At 34.6% G+C, this 20,773-nt stretch overlaps 2 protein-coding genes across 5 annotated transcripts; both read right to left on the bottom strand.

The window, feature by feature from the left end:
• Positions 1-10,867, bottom strand: LOC131954120 (uncharacterized). The gene is made up of 4 exons (XM_059317685.1): positions 10,739-10,867; positions 5,138-7,829; positions 4,160-4,341; positions 1-2,121 (listed from the first exon to the last, which is right to left on the bottom strand). The coding sequence occupies exons 2-4, from the start codon at positions 7,533-7,535 to the stop codon at positions 2,062-2,064; spliced, it is 2,640 nt and encodes an 879-aa protein (XP_059173668.1). The 5' UTR covers positions 7,536-7,829; positions 10,739-10,867; the 3' UTR covers positions 1-2,061.
• A 2,521-nt stretch (positions 10,868-13,388) lies between these two features.
• On the bottom strand, positions 13,389-20,767 carry LOC131954699 (cytokine receptor-like factor 3). 4 transcript variants are annotated; one of them, XM_059318563.1, is made up of 9 exons: positions 20,284-20,492; positions 17,358-17,437; positions 17,099-17,214; positions 16,499-16,706; positions 16,083-16,170; positions 15,668-15,848; positions 15,264-15,507; positions 14,408-14,653; positions 13,389-14,086 (listed from the first exon to the last, which is right to left on the bottom strand). In XM_059318563.1, the coding sequence occupies exons 3-9, from the start codon at positions 17,204-17,206 to the stop codon at positions 13,812-13,814; spliced, it is 1,350 nt and encodes a 449-aa protein (XP_059174546.1). In that variant the 5' UTR covers positions 17,207-17,214; positions 17,358-17,437; positions 20,284-20,492; the 3' UTR covers positions 13,389-13,811. The 4 variants fall into 4 exon arrangements, with proteins under 4 accessions (XP_059174546.1, XP_059174700.1, XP_059174464.1 ...); XM_059318717.1 differs by lacking the exons at positions 17,358-17,437; positions 20,284-20,492 and adding an exon at positions 20,642-20,767; XM_059318481.1 differs by lacking the exon at positions 17,358-17,437.
• Between the last annotated feature and the right edge of the window lie 6 nt (positions 20,768-20,773).

Here is a 20,773-nt window from a genome sequence, read left to right as displayed (position 1 = left end):
TCCAAGGAAATATTTTTATTTTATTGAACCCTAGATTGATCTGAATAAAAGAGTATAGTAGTAAGAATTTGGGGGAAAAAGTGTGCAAATTGAAATGCTTGTGCAAGCTACCAGCTGATGACAGAAAAACCATTTGCTCAACAGCTGAAGGCCCAACCCTTAACAAATGTCCTGTTCAACAGTTGCTAGACTAGTTGATGTAGTAAACTTGTAACAAGTACATTTTGATGATGTAAGCTATGGTGACTTAAAATTGTAAAAACGGTGTTGGGGATGAATAATTTGCATGAGAATAGCACCCTGGCTAGGTAAAAATTGATGAATGAATGGCTAGATGTTGGTACTGTTGACTAGATCCTGCCAAATAAAACATAACTAGACTATCAAGTTTCCCTTTGTGGTGGCTCAAGTGAATTTATGTACCACATCAAAGGAACTTGATCATAACAAATTTGTGATAAAAATAGGTTCTATGGAAGCATGGGTGTGCTGTTGTATTGCTTCTGTCTCTTCATGCATAGATTCACAGAGAGAAATAAGTTCACAAGCTGATGCTGGACACCATCTCTACAACTAAACAGGAGGTCAACATTGGGACCACAGCTGACCAGGGTACACTGCCAGTGCAGCTGACAGGTGCAGGTTATGGCTGACCAGTGCAGCTGACAGGTGCAGGTTATGGCTGACCAGTGCAGCTGACAGGTGCAGGTTATGGCTGAACAGTGCAGCTGACAGGTTATGACTGACCAGTGCAGCAGAGTACAGCTGACCAGTGCAGCAAAGTACTGCTGACCAATGCAACAAACTATGGCTGACCAATGCAGCAAAGTACTGCTGACCAGGATAGGAAATAGTTGAAAACTACAAGTGACAAAGTAGAATCCACACCAACAACAAACATCACCAGAGTGAAAGATCGGGCAAGGAATGTTGACTTATCAATAAATACTAACGTTTGTCAAAAGTCAATATTGGACAAAAAAAAAAGCACAGTAATTTCGCTACTGTAAGGGTGTTAAAAGTTAGTTTGCTACATCATTTGATTAGGTCACTGGTGTAAGAATGGACGTGCACATTTGATTTTACTATAATAGAAAGTGACAGAGTCAATTCCCAATTCTAAAAAAATAGAATTAAGTTGCATAAGAAATTGATTAAAAAATGTTTAAGTATTAGTATTATAAAATATTTATGGCATGGTATTTATGAAAGAAAAAAAAAGAGTTAAAAAAAAATCATAAAATGACAAAACATTAATGAATAAATATTTATAACAAATATGAATAATTATTTATAAATAAATGAAAATTTCAAGCAAACTTCTCAATGTAAAATAAATTTCTCTTGGCAACCTTAGCCATGTCCTCTTGACACGATGAGATTCACTTGTAGAAAATAACTTGCTTCATCAGGCAGAAATAGGTAGTAAACAATAAATGAACAATGCTAGGTAAAAAGACTTGCTTCAATACCATTCAATGTAAAATATTTACAATTTCTTAACAGTAAAGATATCACAAATTTTTGTTAACAGTTTTAATAGAATTACAGTAAAAATGCTGAATCAACATTTTGATGAAAACATTCATTATAAACAAAGGTTTAAAAAAATGTTTAAAGATTTAGATCTTGTGTTCCGCACTCATCCCAGTTGGTTAAACTAGTATGGGTGGTGCAGTCCTATTGCAACCTCCCAAACAATTCCAGACAATGGTGCATCTTTAAAGAGAAGGTTGGCGGTTGCTGTACAAATGGCCACAACCACGTTACAGTATGATGAGGCTGATTAAATTGTTTACACATATTGAAACCAATGCATCCAACAGTTTTAGCAGTATTAAAATGTCCTTAGTTGTGTTGATGAAATTGCCCTGTGGGCCCCAACCTTGATAATCATGTACAACAAAGATCACAGGCTGAGGCCAATAACAAACAACTGTGACAACAAATGAAACAAGTCAACAAGTGATTACATTAAGGTTGCAAACTTTCCATCTTGACAAGCAGTCTCTTCTATTCATCATACATCCACCTCACTCCTAGTACATCCTGTGTCCCTGTCTACACATACTCTGCATTCTGTGCATCTTTCAATGAGCTGAAAGTGACAAGCACTTTCTCCTAGATGAAACAAAAAAAAGCAAGTGGTGATTGTTGACTATATAGAATTAATATGTTGACTCTTTACATATGTAATTAGTATGTTAACTCTTTAACGTAATAATTATGTTGATTTGCCATATGGAATTAATGTTGACTATTTACCACAAGGAATGAATAAGTTAACAGTTTACAAAAAGGTGTTCTTCTTCTTCTTCTTCGTTCTTAATTATTAGTGTTGAAGGGGATCGAGATTTATCTGCCAGTGGGTTTGAACTCGAGACTTTGTTCGAATTTATCAACCATGAGCTTTTTGCCGACTCGACCACGCCTCCAACACAATTAAGCGTTACGTGTCAACTGGTTATGCGCCATTGAGGCCATTGACTCCGATTTCAGCCTGCTTTTCTTTTTGGATTTGCTTCCATAGCCTTTGTCCAACCAAGAACAAACTACAAGGCAGCAGTTGTTTAATTTTGGAGTTGTCTCTCCTAGAAGAGTGGCTGTCCCCAGCTAACGAGCCTCATCTGCCCGAGAAAAAAATGTTGACTCTTTACATATGTAATTAGTATGTTAACTCTTTAATGTAATAATTATGTTGATTTGCCATATGGAATTAATGTTGACTATTTACCACAAGGAATGAATAAGTTAACAGTTTACAAAAAGGTGTTAATATGCCGGCTTAGTTGTTAAAACAAAATGAGCAGGAAACAATAGAATATATCATACAGTCAGGTGATGACCAGTAAGTGACACTAGAAATGAAACTTGAATGAGAGTTGAGTAGCCTGTAATAGCCATTGAGCATGAAAGTGAGATAGGAGAGCCTAGTTAGACCAGCAGGACAGAGCTGAACTAGAAAAAAAGTTATCTGATGGAGCAAAAAAATAATCATGCATGATGCCAGTGTTAGAAAAAATAGGGTCTGATGTTGAAAGCTGATAAACTCATCAATTAAACAAAGGATTGTGTAAAGAATACTGAAGCCTGAGGCAGAGAAAGTTTCAAGCAACTAGTGAGGTCACTGGAGCACAAAAATCAATGATGCTGACTGAGTTCAAATGTGCTGATGTTGCTAATAACACACAACAAAAATACCCCTAATGAAAGAAAAATACAGTGCCAAAGGGCATTCAAACAGAATTAAACACAAGGCTCTTTGGCCACAGCTATCATTTGTTTCATCGATTCTAGAATAAAATGGACAAAACCATGAGATAAAACTCCATCCCACACAGACATCCACAATGACCACTCAAAACCTAAATGACCATCCCACAACTAAACCTAAGCACAATCTTCCCCCCCTCCCCCCAACTTAAGATCATTAAACCCCACACCCAGCCTAGATCACCATTTCCCCAAACTAAACCTATATCACCAAGCCTCCACACCCTACCTAGATCACCATCACCCCAAACCTCCACACCCAACCTCAATCACTATCCCTCACCTAAACAAAATCACCACCCCACAGAAACCATTTCCCCCTCCCTCTCAACCAAAATCACCCTACCCCCCCCTTCCACATAAACCAATCCACTCCTTTCTATGTCCCTCCCTCCATTCCCCCCCCCCCCCCACCAGAACAAACCACAGACATGATGCCACATGGACAGTTGAGATGGAGCCAAGTCTACCACTACACCCTCCACACATATGCAAGTGCCGACTATTGATTTTTTTCCCCTCCAGCCTCAGCATGTATGCAATCAATAATTTGGGGTCAATAAACTGGGTTGTAGCATCGAACCTGGGAACATGGCCAACAACAAGCTGGCTGAATCACTTATTGGCCTACACTTGCAATACTTTGTTTTTATAACCCAATAGATGCTAAACACTCACACAGGAAAACCTTGTACATTGCATGACAAAAGCTGCACTGCCTACTACACAAGATACCTACAACAAGTACTGCAATACTAGACAAGTAAGGAGAAAACTGAGTAGAGAAACAGACCATTTTAATCAGACCGTTAAAATTTGATATACACAAATGTCAGTCTAGCCCAGTGAAGTGTGTTTAATGTAGCACCACAATATAGCGACTTACGTTTTTGACAACTGGTTCATCCACTTTAATCTCCATGGAGAGATCTAGTGAATGCCTTCTAGATCTAGCCTGCTGGCATTTGGGGATGTAAGTGAGAAACAGGACAAGACCAGATACAGCATAGAAGAATCCACTCATGTAGAATGTGGAGTTGTAATTTCCTGTTCTATCAGACACCCAACCTGTTGGGGGAGGGGGAGGACGGGACAAATATATTGTTACATCAAACATGCAAACTACTCGATACACCAAACATAATATTAAACAAGTTATTTGGCGCACCCTTGTAAAATGTGCTCTAATGTTATTTGAAATCTATTTATGGCATAACATATAAATAAGTGATGTGACTACAGGAGGATTCACATCACAACCACACACAATATAAATAACTTAGGGACTTGTAATCATGGAGCTCTTCAATCAATAATCACTTGTAATGGACTGCCAACTTTAGCAGACTACACTACACTGTATCAACCATAAAAAAAAGAAAATGGTGGCTAAACCAATATTTACAACAAGATAATAGTTGCTAGCTCTTAGTTTAAAGGGACTGTATGCTAAGGTTGTTACTAGCTTTGAAATTTAACAGCATACATGGTGTATTTTCTACACAACATTTTAAATAATTGCAAAACTAAAATCTACTGTCAAACTGAATAACATTTAAAAGTTAAAAAATCAAGTTAGTTGGGAGAACTTTTGGAAATTGTATGGATGGCTATAAAAAGAATATTCTCAATTGTAAAAACTGAATTATTTTTTTATTATAATTTATAATGCGAATTTAATGCTTTTAGAATGTTACTTAACAGAAAAACTTTCATTTAACACATTTAACTCACGGCTAAGCATCTTATAGATTTATACTACCGTTTTAAAAAGTGCAGTACTAAATTAATGCTGCAGTCTCTAACGTGTATTTCCCTGTATTAAGGTAACCGACAAACATCTTATTTTACAAATTGAACTCACCTGCAAATGGAGGCCCCAGGAAGTTAGCAATACCTTGCATAAGCATGAGCAGCCCATAGGCATTAGTCAGTTTAGAGACCCCCAGGAACCTAATGAGTAAAACTGTAGTGAGAGGGAAGCTAACGCTGATACAAAACCCAAACAAACTGTAGCCAATACACATGTTGACATAGGTAGTCATGAAAGGGATGATTGCCACAAACAGACCAGCTAGTGAGGAGACAATAGCATAGACATTCTGCAGATTGATATTCAAGTCCCCAACTATTCCAAACACAACCTGACCTATGGTGTTGAAGATGCCAATAATTGATAAAAGAAATGATGCATTACGAGCGTCAACTTTGTTGTCCATTGCATGGTCTGCTGCATACATGTATGGGACATCACTCCAGAAATAGTAGATAAAATTGGAGAGAACAAATACAATAAAGAATGGATTGCAGAAAAGTTGAAATTCAACCATACTCTTCAAAATATCCATAGATTCCTCGAAAAAATTGATAAACATTTTGCATAAGAAGTTTCTCTCCGCCTCAACAACAACAGCTTCAGAAAGCTCAGGGCAGCTAGTAGCAAGGGTGCAGTTTTTGTGGAGGCTATTGTTCTTCAACAGCCGCCTGTAGAAGATATCAGTCCTATACAAAGGGAGATGAATACCCAGGGCATTGTGACGACCTATGTGCACACCCCCTACTCTTTTGACTACAGTCACGCCTTCTTTGACGCAGCCTTTGTCTGTCAGCATGCTGCTCATGCCTGAAAACTCTCTTCTGTGTGGGCCCATCTTTTGTTTTGTATCCACAGGTTTGGGTTTAGAGTCGTCATGAGGAATTGACCCTTGGCGCTTAGGTTTGGATTTGGTGTCATCTTTAACTTTAGCTTCAACTTTTCCCCCCGCTGGGTCTTTAATCATTGGGTGTGTTTCTTTTCCAAAAGGTTCAATTTCTATAAATATCTGTGCTCCTGGTGACTTGACATGGTTAGCTTTGCTCTGTTTATCATTGAGTTTACCATCTTCACCGTTAATGGGGTGACTCTTGAATAAGACACTTGATGACTGGGCCAGCTTTAGAATGGTATCGTCTATCAAGGAGGAAGGCAGGCTTTCTATGGCTTCCTCAATCTTCACCTCATCATTGCCTTTAAGTGAGTTAGAATTGTTGTAGTCTCCATCCCCCTGATCTTGTAACAAGGCCTTCTGTTCGTTAACATCATTGATGTGAAGCATGGCATTCTTCATGTATCTCTGTAGGGTCAGGTGGGGGTTTCTGCTTGTCTTCAGCGCCTCCATCAGAATGTCTGAAGGAATGTCCATCAGTTTGGCAGATACAAAAGTAGGTAAGCTCAGTACAGACAAGGTCCGCGCTTCAACATCCTCTTCTTCGTCCTCATCAGACCCGTGGGTGCTAGATTCACTTGGATACCGACTTCTGCCTAGCTCAATATCTTCTCTACTGTAAGGAATTTTGTTAAATTCTTCTAGAAGCATCTCCCACCTTTCACTTTCTGTAAACTGCAAGGGTCTAAACAGCATGCCGCAAACTACTAAATTTAAACTGATCCCAGCCATAATCAGAAACAGACCTCTCATCCCATACTCAGTAATGAGATAGTCCATAAGAGGAGCAAAAGTGACAGTCCCTACGCCAGTACCACATACAGCTAAACCTGTTGCAAGTGATCTCCTCTTGTCAAAGTAAAACGAAACAATGACTACACTTGAAATGTAGCAAAACGAGAAGCCAGTTCCAACAATAACACTGAAAGTAAAACAAAGCATCTCTATTGAAGTTGCAAAATGGCTGAGAATCATACCAAAGCAAGCCAACAGCCCTCCAGTGATGGTCATTGTTCGACTGCCAAATCTTGTAGTCAGGGCGCTAGAGAAAGGGCCCAGGATCATGGCCACACCAAAGAAAATGCTACCAACCAGAGAGGTCTTACTGCGACTCTCGCCAAACTGCTCCAACAGCTCTGCATACAAAACACCAAAGCAGTAGGACAAGCCATCACATATCAGACTGACGGAGAACGCACCAAGAACAACAAGCCAACCCCAGCCTCCATCAGGCGGGGTGGGAACAGGTAAGGAAGAGCTGCTGCTAGAGCTAATGCTGGTTTCGCTGTTGTTTTTGGACTTTTTACCAATAGCCATGCCATCAAACGGTGGACGGAGCCAACTGTAAAATGTATCTGGGTCAATTTCTGATTCATTCTCTTGCGTTTCACACTTCTGCAACAGATGATGAGACTCTGTGGCACTTAATGCCTCAGACTCCTTGCCTTCCCTATTGACAGAGTTGGAAAGATGCCCATCAACAGACAGACTAGTGCTGCAGCCAAAAGGAGGCAGCTTCTCATTTTGTAAAGCAGACTCACAAATATCAATAGACATGGTAAAACTAACTTTTTACGAAATCTAAGAAAAGTTTCAGAGAGTCCAATATTTTCTAACAATTCTACATCAATGAAAAAGATTCCTATAGAGAGCTGATATAACTGACTACATAAGATCTGAAACTGATTATTGTATAAGATGTGGATATAGTTTAGATCAGAATATAGTTTAGTCATTGAACTGATGGAGGATTGAGTAAAGTAGGATAGCCTAAGGTCACTCCAATTATAGTCAGGTTTGCTATGAGGGCTTAGATTATATCTCCAGCGTGTGTCCAACATCAGGAAAACTCTGAAAAATAGAAGATAAAAATCATGTCAACAGTTAATCAACAAAAACAGACGGAAGTTAAAATAGAAAACACAAGACAACATCACTTTATCAGCAGTGGGGCAGCAATATGAGTAATAAAACAACATGAATTAAGTTAATTTTAGGCTTAAAGCTCAGACATTTAGTTTTTATTATTGAAATAGTAACTTTAAATTACATATGGTATTACTGTGTCAGCACATTAACTGTTAACTTTTGTTTAAATGAAAAGGAAACATTTTACAAGGTGTTAAATTTAACAGTCCTTAAGTAGGTCAAATGTAGGCTAATTATAGCTTTTCTTATCATTGTCATTAAGTAGTGGAAATTTTTTCACTACCATGACATACATGTGACTGTTCCAAGATATATAAATTACAACAATTAACTTCATGATTTTTTTTAGCACTCAAGCCCTTTGTTAAGGTACAAAGTTCACATCACTAATCACATTTAATTAAATTGACGAATGTTTTAATATTGCTTAGTTTCTTTATGTGGACAAAACCTATAAAATTTTTGTTAAAATATTTTTTTTTATAAACTTCAGATTAAATATGATAATACTGACTTTTATTTAGAATCAAATAACACTATAGGATTTAGAACTCTTTATCATCCTAGAAAAGGCATGTGACCATTTAATGGTAGGTGTTAATGGTTTCTTTTCACACACAACAGTTAACACTTTCCCCCCCGTCCCCAGCAGCACCCTTCCAGCAAACTGAACCACTAAGCTTCGCTAAGTCTGCATTAAACTTGTGTCCCTGTAAAGTGTTTTGTCCATTCCCAGTGATCCATCACCCTCTCCTGTTGTATCAACCAAACTTTAATTAAGAGGTGTACTACATGTATCATAATCTTCAATCCGTCACACAAGCCTTGCACCAGAGATAGGAAATCCTGGTTTAATAATTTAAACACTTGATTAATCCTTACACATGTGACTCAGACTGAAAGGTTTAAGAAATGTGCCCTCCCCAGACAAGCAGGCCACTTAGAATCAGCTTGTTTCAATACACTGATATTGAAAATGATGAAAGTTAACTGTATTTTGAAAAGAATGACCAGCTTGCCCATGTGAAACCAGTGGTCAATGAGATTTTACTCATTTGCTCACATTTAAATAGGTGTACAGTGGCCAGAGCTAACCAAAGAAATGAAATAGTGTCTACAATACATAATCCATTAAGACTATATAAAACCATTTGTATATACACATACAACTAAAAAGTTTAACAAAAAACCACATGATTAATTAACTAGTGGATAGTGCTAGGTTACTCAAGTCTTAAAACAATAAAATACTCAGTGATAACTAAAAACAATTTAAGACTTGCACATCGTTACACACCAGTGGTGTAGCGAGGTCGGGTGTCACCCGGTGCGGCACTTAATGGTGTCACCCCCCAGAGACATAGCGACACTTCCCGGGAACAAACTTTCAAATTTTCTATTAGCACCCCCCCCCCCCTCAAGTTTTTCTCTATATATTTTGCTATTTTTTGCCTTGGTGTCACCCCCTAAATGGTGTCACCCGGTGCGGTCCCGTCGCCCCCCCCCCCCCGTTATATATAGTTCTATCTTTTTTAGCTGATCAAAGTGAAAGTAAGTGAAAGTAAGCTTCCAATGCTATTGTCAAGGTTAAATTGGAGTTTCAATTTTTTTAAAAAGTTTAAATTAAGAAAGTAGACCTTTGTTTTAATATATGACACTGAAACAATACATGTGACACCATGAAGTAAATTTGCTAAATAAATATAGAGAAAACAATGTTGCATTCAGCTGTATTAATAACTGACTATAGATAAACATCCTTGCTATTACACCACATCTAATAATTTACTAAGAAAACTGTGCTTTTTCACCTGAATTAATAGGTGGATTAATATAATTATGTGCTTTATATCAATATTTAGATTCTTGGCCTTTTCAGTTAAATTTTTTTAAGTTCAGGCTTTTTTAAGTAAAGTGTCTGGTAGTGGTAGAATTGAGATCTACTTATAGTACTTATAGTTATAGCCTACATAGTTAGTACATAGACTATAGATTATAGGACCTGCTGTATACTTTAGGCCTATAGCCTATTGTACGATGTACCGAACACAAGTACTATTAAAAGGCCCATGTAGATCTAGATTTTTCTAGATATATATATATAGTAAGTATAGATCTAGTAGTTAGGGCCCTAAAGACTTCTAGATCAGATCTAGATCTAATCTAGATACTGAGAGAATAGATCTAGAAGGCCTGATCTCTTTTACTTAGTTTATTCTATGATCTGACACAATATATGAAATAATACTATATTTTAGCCCTATAGGCTAAATTATAAAATTAAGTCATAAGACCTAGCCTAGGCCTAAATTAAAAATGTTAGTCAAAAGGATGATTAAATCCTAAATTCTATCCCCCCCCCCCCCCCATTCCCAAACAGAATCTATATCTATTATTCAATTTATTAATAAAGCAATTTTTCTAGAGATCTAGAATCTACTGTAGTGTAACTGTAGGCCCTGCCCTAACTTAACTAACTAGAGTCTAGACTCTAGATTCTAGATCTAGATCTATCTAGTTGACTTAGAATAGATATGTCTAGATCTAGATTCTAGTAAATCATTAGAGTAGAGGGCTGGGCGTTAGCAGTTAGGCATATTAATTATATTTATTTGTATGCCTAGATCTTTACTTTTGTGGCCTGTATAAAGTAAAAAAAAAAAAAGATAAAACTGGCAATAGGGAAAAAATGGCGTCATACCACAAAGTTACATACGACAGAAAAAGCCCATCCTATTGAAAATATTAACCTACATAACTTTTTTAATGTGAGACAGTGACATTTGAAGTCACTACAGACCATTTTTTATTATTTAAAATTAATGACTTACCCCATATCCTTGAATTATGTATTTACGATATCAGCTAAATGAGCCACACGGTTTGTCTCTTGGCATATTAGGCCCCTAAACTAAAATTTTAATCGAAGTCTGATAGGCCTACGATCACTTCGTTGCAAGCTGCGGGACTAAGCAAATCAGCTGTCTTATTATACTCTTATACGAAATACATTGGACCTTGACCTTGCTACGACTGGGAAGGTCGCATTCTAATTTTATTTATAACGTAAGGGGGATTCGCGCTTTAGTTTTTATACAAAATAATAAAATGAGTTATTGCATGGTTTTTAGTGACCACGCTAATTATTAATTAGATTTGTATGAAACCTCGCATTAACATAAGTTCGACACAATATGAGATACAGATGCCTTAATTATTATAAGCTCAACAATTTATGCTAAACAGTAAACATTCAAGGTGTGCGCGAAGCTGTTAATAAAGCACACGTTGAATGAATAAAATAATTTTCGTCTTAATTTCTACGCACCTTACCTTTCGTTTTGAGGTGGCTAAAGCGGTTGTCAAACCAATACTATTTTCGATGACTCTCTTTATCTGTTATCCTTCATTTTTATTCATCTGTTGCTGTAAAAAAAAATCAGTAGAAAGCAATCTGTTTCGTCAGTTATGCTTTATTTTCAGAAATTCAGAACTAATCAGTCATATTATTCTCAAAAGAAGCGGTTCTGTTAGCGCTATCATAGATCTAGTTCTAGATGCTTTCTTTGTGTTGTGACTTCGTTCCTAAAATTTTCCATTAGTGGTGTGTAAATACGGGTTGCTATTTTTAGACGGCCTGTTGTTTAATTGTCTTTTTGGCATTTTTTAAAAACCAAAATGAGTTCTAAAATATTATATCAAATATACTGTAACTGTTGCCTTCCAAATGTCTTGGAAAGTTAGCTTTTAAAAATACGTTTGCCTGTTTTGACCCGCCAAAATATTTGAAGCACGACCGTGTAATGAAAATTAATGTAGGCTATTGTAGATATAGAGTGTAGATGAGCTACTCTTATTCCTGATAGGCCACGAGAAGGCAAAATAAATGAGCAAAGGTCGTTGCAACCCATGACGACATGGGCCTACCCACGAATAATTTAAGTAGCTGTGCATTATTTTATAACATGCATGACATTGGCCTAGCGACAGGGACCACCATTATCGTGGCTGTAATGAGCCTATTAGTGCTTTGATTTTTTTTTTCACAAGCTTGTATTTTTAGTTCGCAACGTCCCGTTTGTGGGTTTATGGCAAATCTTGTAACTCTTTTTTGACCCAGTTTCAATGCAGCAATTTCATTCCAACTTTCCAGATACCTTCTTCTTTGATGACAGTGCAAGAATACATTACTTTTTAATCTAATTAGACTTAAGCAATCTTGTTTTATCTTATTTTTAGTGCGTTTAAAAGCTTTTTTTTTTTTTAAATTTGTTTTATTTAAATGTGTTTATGAATTAACCCTTGGTTATTGTTTTATTATTGTCATAAATTACATTTGTAAAGTGACTTTGTAGGCATAAGTTGTCAAGCAAAGATGAAAAAAAATTATTTGCAGTTAGTTTATGTATCTTTCAGCAAACTGTGACATCACCTGGTTTGAGGATAACAGCAAAAGATCTACAGTTTAGTACATCATATATAACTATTAGTTGGTAGGAGTATCACCCAAACCAGTAGACTTATTTAAGATTAGTTTTACTTGTGTGCAAATGTATAGCCAGTTTGTAACATGGGAGTGGAAAGTGCACCAAAAATATTTCTCTTTTTTGGTGACTTACTCAAGGAGACTATTGAAAAGAAAACTGAGAGTTTAAGTTTAAGCCTAATACACAATTTGCGCACAATATCAATCTAAAAAGATTTTTTTTCAATTGTAAGATGTTATGGATATTTCAAAGTATAAATTTTCAAGTATTATTAGGGTTTATTTAACCAGTTAGTGAGCAGGTGTTCATGACTTAAGATAGCTACTTTTAAGGGAATATTGGCAACATTGAGTAGTTCTGGTATACACTGATTACTTTTAATCAAGATAGGTGTTGACATAAGGATGATCACTTTGGGATAAATAAATAAAATACTAATTGTTTTTATAAACTAAGTATCAACATACTTTTATCTTTACAATAACTAAATATCAAAAGTGTGAAAAGAAAACAAGTATAAAATAATTTACAATAACTAGCTTATAAATGCATTAAAAATAAAAATAATAAAACGTTCTTTAGCTTTAGCAATTAGTGTAGCAAAAATAAGTTACAAATGTAGGTCAGGATTTGAAAATATTTGTACAGCGACCAACACTTAAGTACATGGACTTTCTTATTTCTATTACATTTAAAAGCATACCACCATTATATGTTTTATTGATACTATTTCTGAATAAAGATGTTTAATTGTGTAGGAATTGCTTGTTTTTAAAACATAGTTTATCAGAACTACACAACACATCATCACATTTTAGCATCAACTGTACAAGGCTAAGTTTCATTCCCCTGTTACTCCCATCAAATTTCCACTTGCCATTGTTTTAGTTCAATGAAAAGTGAAATATAGGAAACCAATTTTGTTAAAATTTAATTAGAAATCTATACTAGAAAAAAATAAAATCAAGAATAGCAATTGTTTTGAAATTTCTAAGAAGCTTTTTCTTTTATTAAAAGAATTACATGTAAATAATGCTGGGTTAATCATCTAAAACAACTTTTAATGAAAATTGTTAAAATAACAATCACCAGTTAAAATCAGACAATTAAATTTTAAACTTGAAATTACTCAGGTGGAAAAAAACCACTTCATTTCAATGACAGGTAAAATTTTTTTACAATTAACAAAGGAAATGTAGTTAGATAGGCACTGGAACACAGACATATTAAAAAAAAATTATCTCCCTTGGATTGATTTCCAATTCTTAAATCTTATTCATTCAACCATGCAAACAAAGTAAATTATAACCTGTATTTGAAACCATTTGGAGACAATTAATATCAATAATTTCACAACTGTCAAAGTTGTTAGTTAGCATAAATGCATGTTTAAAAATTAAATTAAGTAAAAATAAAATCAATCAACAGCTATCTTCCAATCTTCCTGACTAAATTTAATACCAAAGTAAAAAGCTATGTGGGAATTAGAAGCATCTCCAGGGGCAGACAATAAGCCCAGAGATGAACTGCTGGTTAAAACCTTCCAGTCAAAGGTCACCTCTTTATCCTCAGTCTGTATACTGACCCTAACCTTGCCATTGGATAGCTCTTCTGCCTGGAAAGATACTACTGACCCTTTCTTTATTTCAGGGAGTTTCATTGTTTTCTCTTGTCCATCTACAAATATGGAACCTGTTGATTAGAAAAACATTGAGATTACTATAATTAACTATGATACTTTGTATGATACTTGACATATTGTAGTAAAAATAAACCAGTTTGTGACATCTTCAACACATACAAGTTAATACAAAGCACTTTCATGTAATTACCATGAAAAATGAAATTATGATTTTATTAAATAGAGTTAGCAGAAAAAGGAGAAATTTTAATTAAAAATTGGTTCTTAAAAGGTATTATGTAATTTTTTTTCCTGCCTGCAATACTGCTAATGTCTGGGTTAGGTTTAATAAAAAAAGTTAGGGCAACTATATGCAGTTCGTCTAAACTTACCATATAAATTGACATAAACTACCCCATCCTGCCCAAAATGATCATTATCAGTGTTTTTGAGACAAATACACAGCCCATCCCCTGGGGACTTGTCTGCTCCGTCCAACACCTTGATGGTTAGAATGTTACCAGGAATGAAACTAGCAGTGTTGGAATACAAGACATGAGTCAATCCTTTAGATGTGCGAGTGGCTGTCTTATTCTCGTTACTTAGAGCATATGCTGGGTTTTCAGAAGGTCCCCATTCTGAAACACAAATATCAATTTACCACTGAACCTTTACATTAAATTACAAAAACTATAACGTTTTCTTTAATAAATAGTATTTACTTATCTATAAGATATGTTTAACCTAGATCACATTTCTCTACATAGTTTAACATTGGTAATGCCATCTACGGACCACTTGGTTAAATTAAAACTAATTGTTTCAACTTTCAAATAATATCTATATGCTTTAATATGTTTGCAGGATATTTAAAGCAAGGCACAACAAAAGCCAGAACCTTCTCTGTTAAGAGTGTGATCTATAATAAATAACTTTTAAAGAGAAAGAAAATTCTGCATTGATTTTGAAACAAATTATAAATTAGAAGTGAGAGATGCACTTAGGTTTGTATGATTTCTTGAAATATTTCAATATTTATACCAGGTCTCTCCTTTACTCGCTAAGAAAACTTCTTCATGAGCCAAATTTAAAAAATTTAGTATGTGATAAAGATAAATTTGGAAAATATGGACATTAAAAAAAAAATTGAGTTGCGTCCCTTACTCTCAAAACAAAGACAGGCATTGGAAAAAAAGCATGTACAAAAAATGGTCAATGAAAGGGCAACAGTGTAATTAAATGACATACGATAGTGGAGTATAGTTGTGGCAGCTATTTTAGGCACACTCCATGCTGACCAAGGTGTACTGGCTTCCCCTCTACCACACACTCTAAATGTGTATGGTGTTTGTGTGCGCAGGTGCTTGACAAGGTGACTAGTTGAGCTACCAGTATAAGCTGTATGGAAAACTGCATTTGGTTCATTGGTATCTTTGTAGCTGCCCATAGCATATTGCAGCCAAAATTCATTAATTTCAACATCCTCATCAGCCTTTAAAAAAAAATATGAAGTGTTTATATTATGAATGAAATTATTTGTTATAATCAAAATAATTTAACATGTCAAACAATGAATTGTCGGCTAACAGATTTAACATTAAGATATACAGGTGTATACAGTGTGTATGAAGTGAAATAAGTGCTATAGTTACCTCATCTGCCCACTGCAATAAAAGACTTCCAGGTTTTTCTATGGCATCTATGATCTGAACAGGTGCTCGTGCCATTACTTTTCCTTCCAAGCTAATAACTGCCTCCATTTGTTTCTGGAAATCTGGAGACAGACTGACATTCACACATGCTACTTCTGCCAGGCTAGGTATAGCTGGAACACTGAAAATTATCACAACAACAGTATCTAAAATAAGCGTTAATCATCTTTACAAAAAGATTTAAGTTTCTATAATTAGCTGTTAATAACTTTTATGGATAAATGATTAATTGAAGAGCGGGGAAATCACAAATGTTAAGCAACTACAAAAATAATGGTATTTTTATGACTGCCTGCAGTTGTTACAAAGTGTTTTTTCTGCTGGTATTGTTGTTGGTGGTGAAATTATAGCATACCTGGACAATGATTTTGTTATTGGATTTTCTTTAAACTTAAGAATCTTGTCCACATTGTTTTCTGGATCAATGCTTAGAATAGATGCACCTAAAATAAAATAGTATTTATGACTATTACTCAGAAATGGTGCAGGAAAAATAAACCTTCCCTCAAAATAAAAATGGATAAAAACTACTTAGCATATTGAATTGATAATAACCTAAATTATAAGGCACTTAAAATAAAACAAGGATACCAACAATTTTAAATAGCCCAATAAGAAAAAGTAGAAGAGATAATAAAAATTAGATAAATGATAACTGAAAGATAATAAAAAATATCATAAAGTTCATTAACTTGGCAGACAGTTCTATGTTGTGTATTAAAGGTTAATTATTTGTATTCTCATGTAAATGATCAGAGAAAGATGCCGTACCTTCATCCATCACTTGAGCTGCCAATTTCAAACTTTCATCAACTAATGTTTTACATTCATCCAGTGGTTTTAATGCAGATTCCCTAATGGTTTCAATTTCATTATTTAGCTGATCTAACCGTTTATCTAGAGCTGTTATAAGGGAACTTTTCAACAAGGTAAAGTGTGTTTCAACTGCTTTCTTTGATGAATCACTGCTCCAATTAATCTGTGGAAATGAGAATATGATTTTTGTTGATGAAAAAAAGATGAATTTTTATTTAAACAAACAAGAAATTTAACCATGTAAGAATGAGAGGTTTACTGGCAAGCTCATATCAATGACCTATTCCCTCTAGCTGTTGAGACTGTTTACAAAACCCCATCACAACAAAGTTCAGTTGCAAAACTAAATACTCAAACTAAAATGCTTAATAAAGTAGAAAAGATAAGAAAATATATAATATTGCCATATTTTAAAAAAAATGTCCAACTTAATGCAAAATACATAAACAAAATGATCAAATAGAAAAAGCCAATGCTGCTCAAACTTAAGATTTTCTTTGGAGTACTACTAGAACTAGAATAAACAGAAAGGACACCGGATAAAAAAAACATTACCTGATACTGTAAACTTTTGATACCGTCCAGAACTTCTGCAAGTTCATAACGATAATTGTGAGCAGAGTCCATTATTTCAATGACACTTTGAACCATTTCAGCTGCCATGTTTAAAACTTTAAAAGAAAAAGATGTATTTATAGGCCTAAACATAATGGTGAATTTTATAATTAAAATTATGCTATGTTAATTTTAATTTATATCCATAGAGCAATGATATAGATAGATCTATTAACTAATTACATAAAAGTTTTCTTACTTAAAGTCTAAAATATATTACAAACACTTGATTGATAACCGAGATGGTGACTTCCTAAGAAACTTAGAATGAAAGACCACCTGGATAAATGAGCAGCAAAGAAAAATAAAATTTAGCCTAGGCCTACAATTAATTATTTTGTTTTTCTTTTACACTTTTATTAAAAAACCAACTACTAAATTCTAAACTTTTTTCATCTAGCTCATATTATAATTATCAACTTTTATTATCAGTGTGAATTCAAAATTATACCCATACACACATCATTTTTACTTCTACTGCTAATGAAATAATTATATTTTTATCAAGAGAAGCATAGACCACAAAAAAGTAAAATCAAATTAAGTTGAACTGTATAGAAAAATAAAGTAATATTAATGAAGATTTCAGTAGGATACAATTAGGAATTGGATACATAATAAGCATATGGTACTGGTAGGACAAGTGGTAGGTGTTGGGGTTAGCATTGACATTAGCAAGTGAGTCACATGTGTATTTAGTACTAGATTCTAGATCTATTAATTTAGTTAACTACCAGACAAGTGCCAGTAGCCTAACCTAACACCTTGCCTAGTATTGAGTAACACTGTTACTAACACAACAGTGGTAACAGTCACTGTTGTGTTACTCACTCAGTGTTAGTAACAGACAGTAAAACACCATTTTATTCGCCGCTTCGCGTACACCTCCGGTTGAACGTTGTTTATTATAAACACAACGTTGCCGTGAGAAAAATCCCTACACGGTCGAGGATTCATCGTGAGTTCACATTCACTTTAATTATCCCATCAGCATACGTCATAGCTTGGGCAATTGCTATTTGAAATTGTGGTGGCCTCAGTTTTGGGGTCATTGTGAGTTCATGTCATATAATAATATATGTTTATTTATAGTATCATGCGTGCGAAATACTTTTAACAATACAAACTTAACCGCCTTGCAATTATGAGTTTTGTACTTTACCCATCGCCATGGAAATTCTAACTGACTCAAACATATTTTCAAGAATATAAAAAAAAGTTAAATCTAGATTCTAGATCTAGATCCAAATAAATAGTGCAAATTCAATAGGCCCTAATTCCAAATTTGGATTTTTCTCAAGTTTTGACAAAAGTCCATTATCTAAAATTCATAAAGAAATAGGCTTAGAGTTTTCCTGACGTTTTTGTGTGTTTCGAATGTGTTTATAAGTTTATAATAAAATACGCTTAACAGGAGGTGAACGTGAAGCGGGGAATAAAATAGGCTAAAATGGAGTTTTACCATAACGGACCAACAGTCAGGGAGTATGAGAGGCCTCACTAATAAAACAAAAAACCATTTTCTAAGAAGATTCTATTACTATTAGTAGTATAGTAGGGCCTAATATTTATTTTATTGGTAATCTATCGTTTTGGGTACGTAAAATCGTTCACGGCTATTAATGTACGAAAACGTTACCTCATTGTGAAGGCTGTAATAGAAGTATATTGTGATATGTTTGTGTCAAATATTATAGATAAATGAATAATAAACCTAAATCAATGGCTAAATATATCAATATAGGCCAGAAATTAACTTTAAACAGCAGTGTCTGCAAGCAAGAATAGCTATATAATAGTATTACTCGCTAACTTGGAGGCGTGGTCGGTTGCTAACAACAATATGGCGCCCGGACCGGACGCTTGACTTCCGACGATTTTTCGGCCAAATTCCAGAGACCTTCTACTAATTAGTTTTTAAAATGTTTACCACGCGCAAAATGGCGGGACTTTCACGTTATAACAACAAGCTATAGGTGGCAGGGCTATATATGCCAGAAAAGCATTTTAAAATTTGCGTTGGAGAATGAAGGCTAAATTTAAAAGTTGGTTTCATCAAAAATACTAGAACTTTTTAAATATCGATTTCCATATTACAAAATTTATTTCCATACTAAAGCATTATTAGTTTTATCAGTCTATGAAAACATAAATCAAATATCGTCAACCGTTTTTTTATGAGACCAGCCGAAAAAATGACAACCAAATTTTTTTAAAAAAAAAAAACCACGTGACCACTATTTGGTGATCAATAGTGAGGAACTCTTGTGCATGGCCACTTAAAAAGTCTAACTTGATTTGTGGTTTTCTTTAGCTTCAAGCTTAAGAAGGGTTGTCATGGAGAGATATGTTGAACATGGCAGTGATTGACAATAAATATTAAATTAAGTAGGGCCTAATTTAGTTTAAAACGAACTAAAAACTCCAAAGTTAGTGCCTAATGGATTAAATATGGATGTCTATTATTCAGTGGTCATGTTTAAATTGATAATTGCGTAAATTCTAGATTTAGTGAGAAAAACTACTATATAAACAGCAGCCATTTGTAAAATAGAGTGACTTCAGCCTGAATCTCGCGCTATAAGTCTATAAAAATAAAACTTTAACAAGATGGCTGCTATAGTAAATGAGTATGGATGCATCTGTTGGAAACATCGCTGGTGTTCATTTATTACTGAAAAGTTCTAATTCAATTGTTTAAAAACAGGTACATAAATGAAACAAGGAAACATTTTTGTATTTTTCAAAACATAAATTATAAATCCTCCTCAAAATGTGAAATAATTATTAAAATGTAAGGAGTCACCTGTTTTTCACATTACTAGTCGCGGGCGATTTTTGATTTTACGTACCCAAAACGATAGATTACCATTTTATTTAATATTTTAAATTTTTATTATTTAGGGTTTTTAGGCCCTAGGCCTATAATAATTTAGCAATTATCGGACAGGGTATAAAGTAGATCTAGATAAACAATCATCCAAAATCTATAATCTGCTTTTTATTGTAGAATCTATTTACTATTTTTCACTTAAGAAAACTTTTGATTATCAATATCAGCTTTTGACTTTTGTCTATCCAACGAACTTATCCGCCAGTCAAAGCCGGTAAACTAGCTAACGTACCGATACTCGTTTTCAGTTTAATGAAATAATATTGGTGCACATTTATTTTATAACTCAGTAGGTCTAACGGCCATGATGACTATTCTAAAAATTCTTCAACAATAACATGAAATACTGAGATCTAGATCTAGAATCTAATCTAGACTCGATCTAGAGAGGGTCCACTAGACTCCAGACAAAGTATTTCTATTACAAACTCGATTGGTGAGTTGACACACAACACCACCAGTTAAAAAGATTGGTTATTCAGGGGAAATAATCAATACATTTTTTATTATTTGTTAAATACAACTAGGCCCTAGCTTTAACTTTATACTTATTAAAAACACTTGGATCTAAATCTAATACGCTGTAATACCTGGAAATTAACTCTTAAGGGAATATCAATAAATGCTTTTTGAACGTGTGAAATATAGTTAGATTTGTTTTAAGTGGCCAATGTTATAAAGCCTGTTTCTAGTATAGGCGTAGATCTTGATCTAACTCTAGA

The sequence above is a fragment of the Physella acuta genome, unplaced genomic scaffold (genome assembly GCF_028476545.2).
Source record: "Physella acuta isolate Inbredline_101_S28 unplaced genomic scaffold, ASM2847654v3 ptg000008l, whole genome shotgun sequence".
In the NCBI taxonomy this organism is placed as follows: Eukaryota; Metazoa; Mollusca; class Gastropoda; family Physidae; genus Physella; species Physella acuta.
The sequence above is the reverse complement of the archived record's forward strand: the minus strand, read 5'-3'. Positions and strand labels throughout refer to the sequence as shown.

Bases quoted from the DNA above. Each gene is read 5' to 3' on its own strand.
- LOC131954120 (XM_059317685.1), bottom strand. From the start codon at position 7,535: ATGTCTATTGATATTTGTGAGTCTGCTTTACAAAATGAGAAGCTGCCT. The intron at 4,342-5,137 runs GTGAGTTCAATT...CTCCCCCAACAG, and splicing joins CCTGGGGCCTCCATTTGCAG to GTTGGGTGTCTGATAGAACA. The intron at 2,122-4,159 runs GTAAGTCGCTAT...TGTTTCATCTAG, and splicing joins ATGAACCAGTTGTCAAAAAC to GAGAAAGTGCTTGTCACTTT.
- LOC131954699 (XM_059318717.1), bottom strand. From the start codon at position 17,206: ATGGCAGCTGAAATGGTTCAAAGTGTCATTGAAATAATGGACTCTGCT. The intron at 15,508-15,667 runs GTAACTATAGCA...TTTTTTTTAAAG, and splicing joins TATTGCAGTGGGCAGATGAG to GCTGATGAGGATGTTGAAAT. The intron at 14,654-15,263 runs GTATGTCATTTA...TTTGTGTTTCAG, and splicing joins CACAACTATACTCCACTATC to AATGGGGACCTTCTGAAAAC.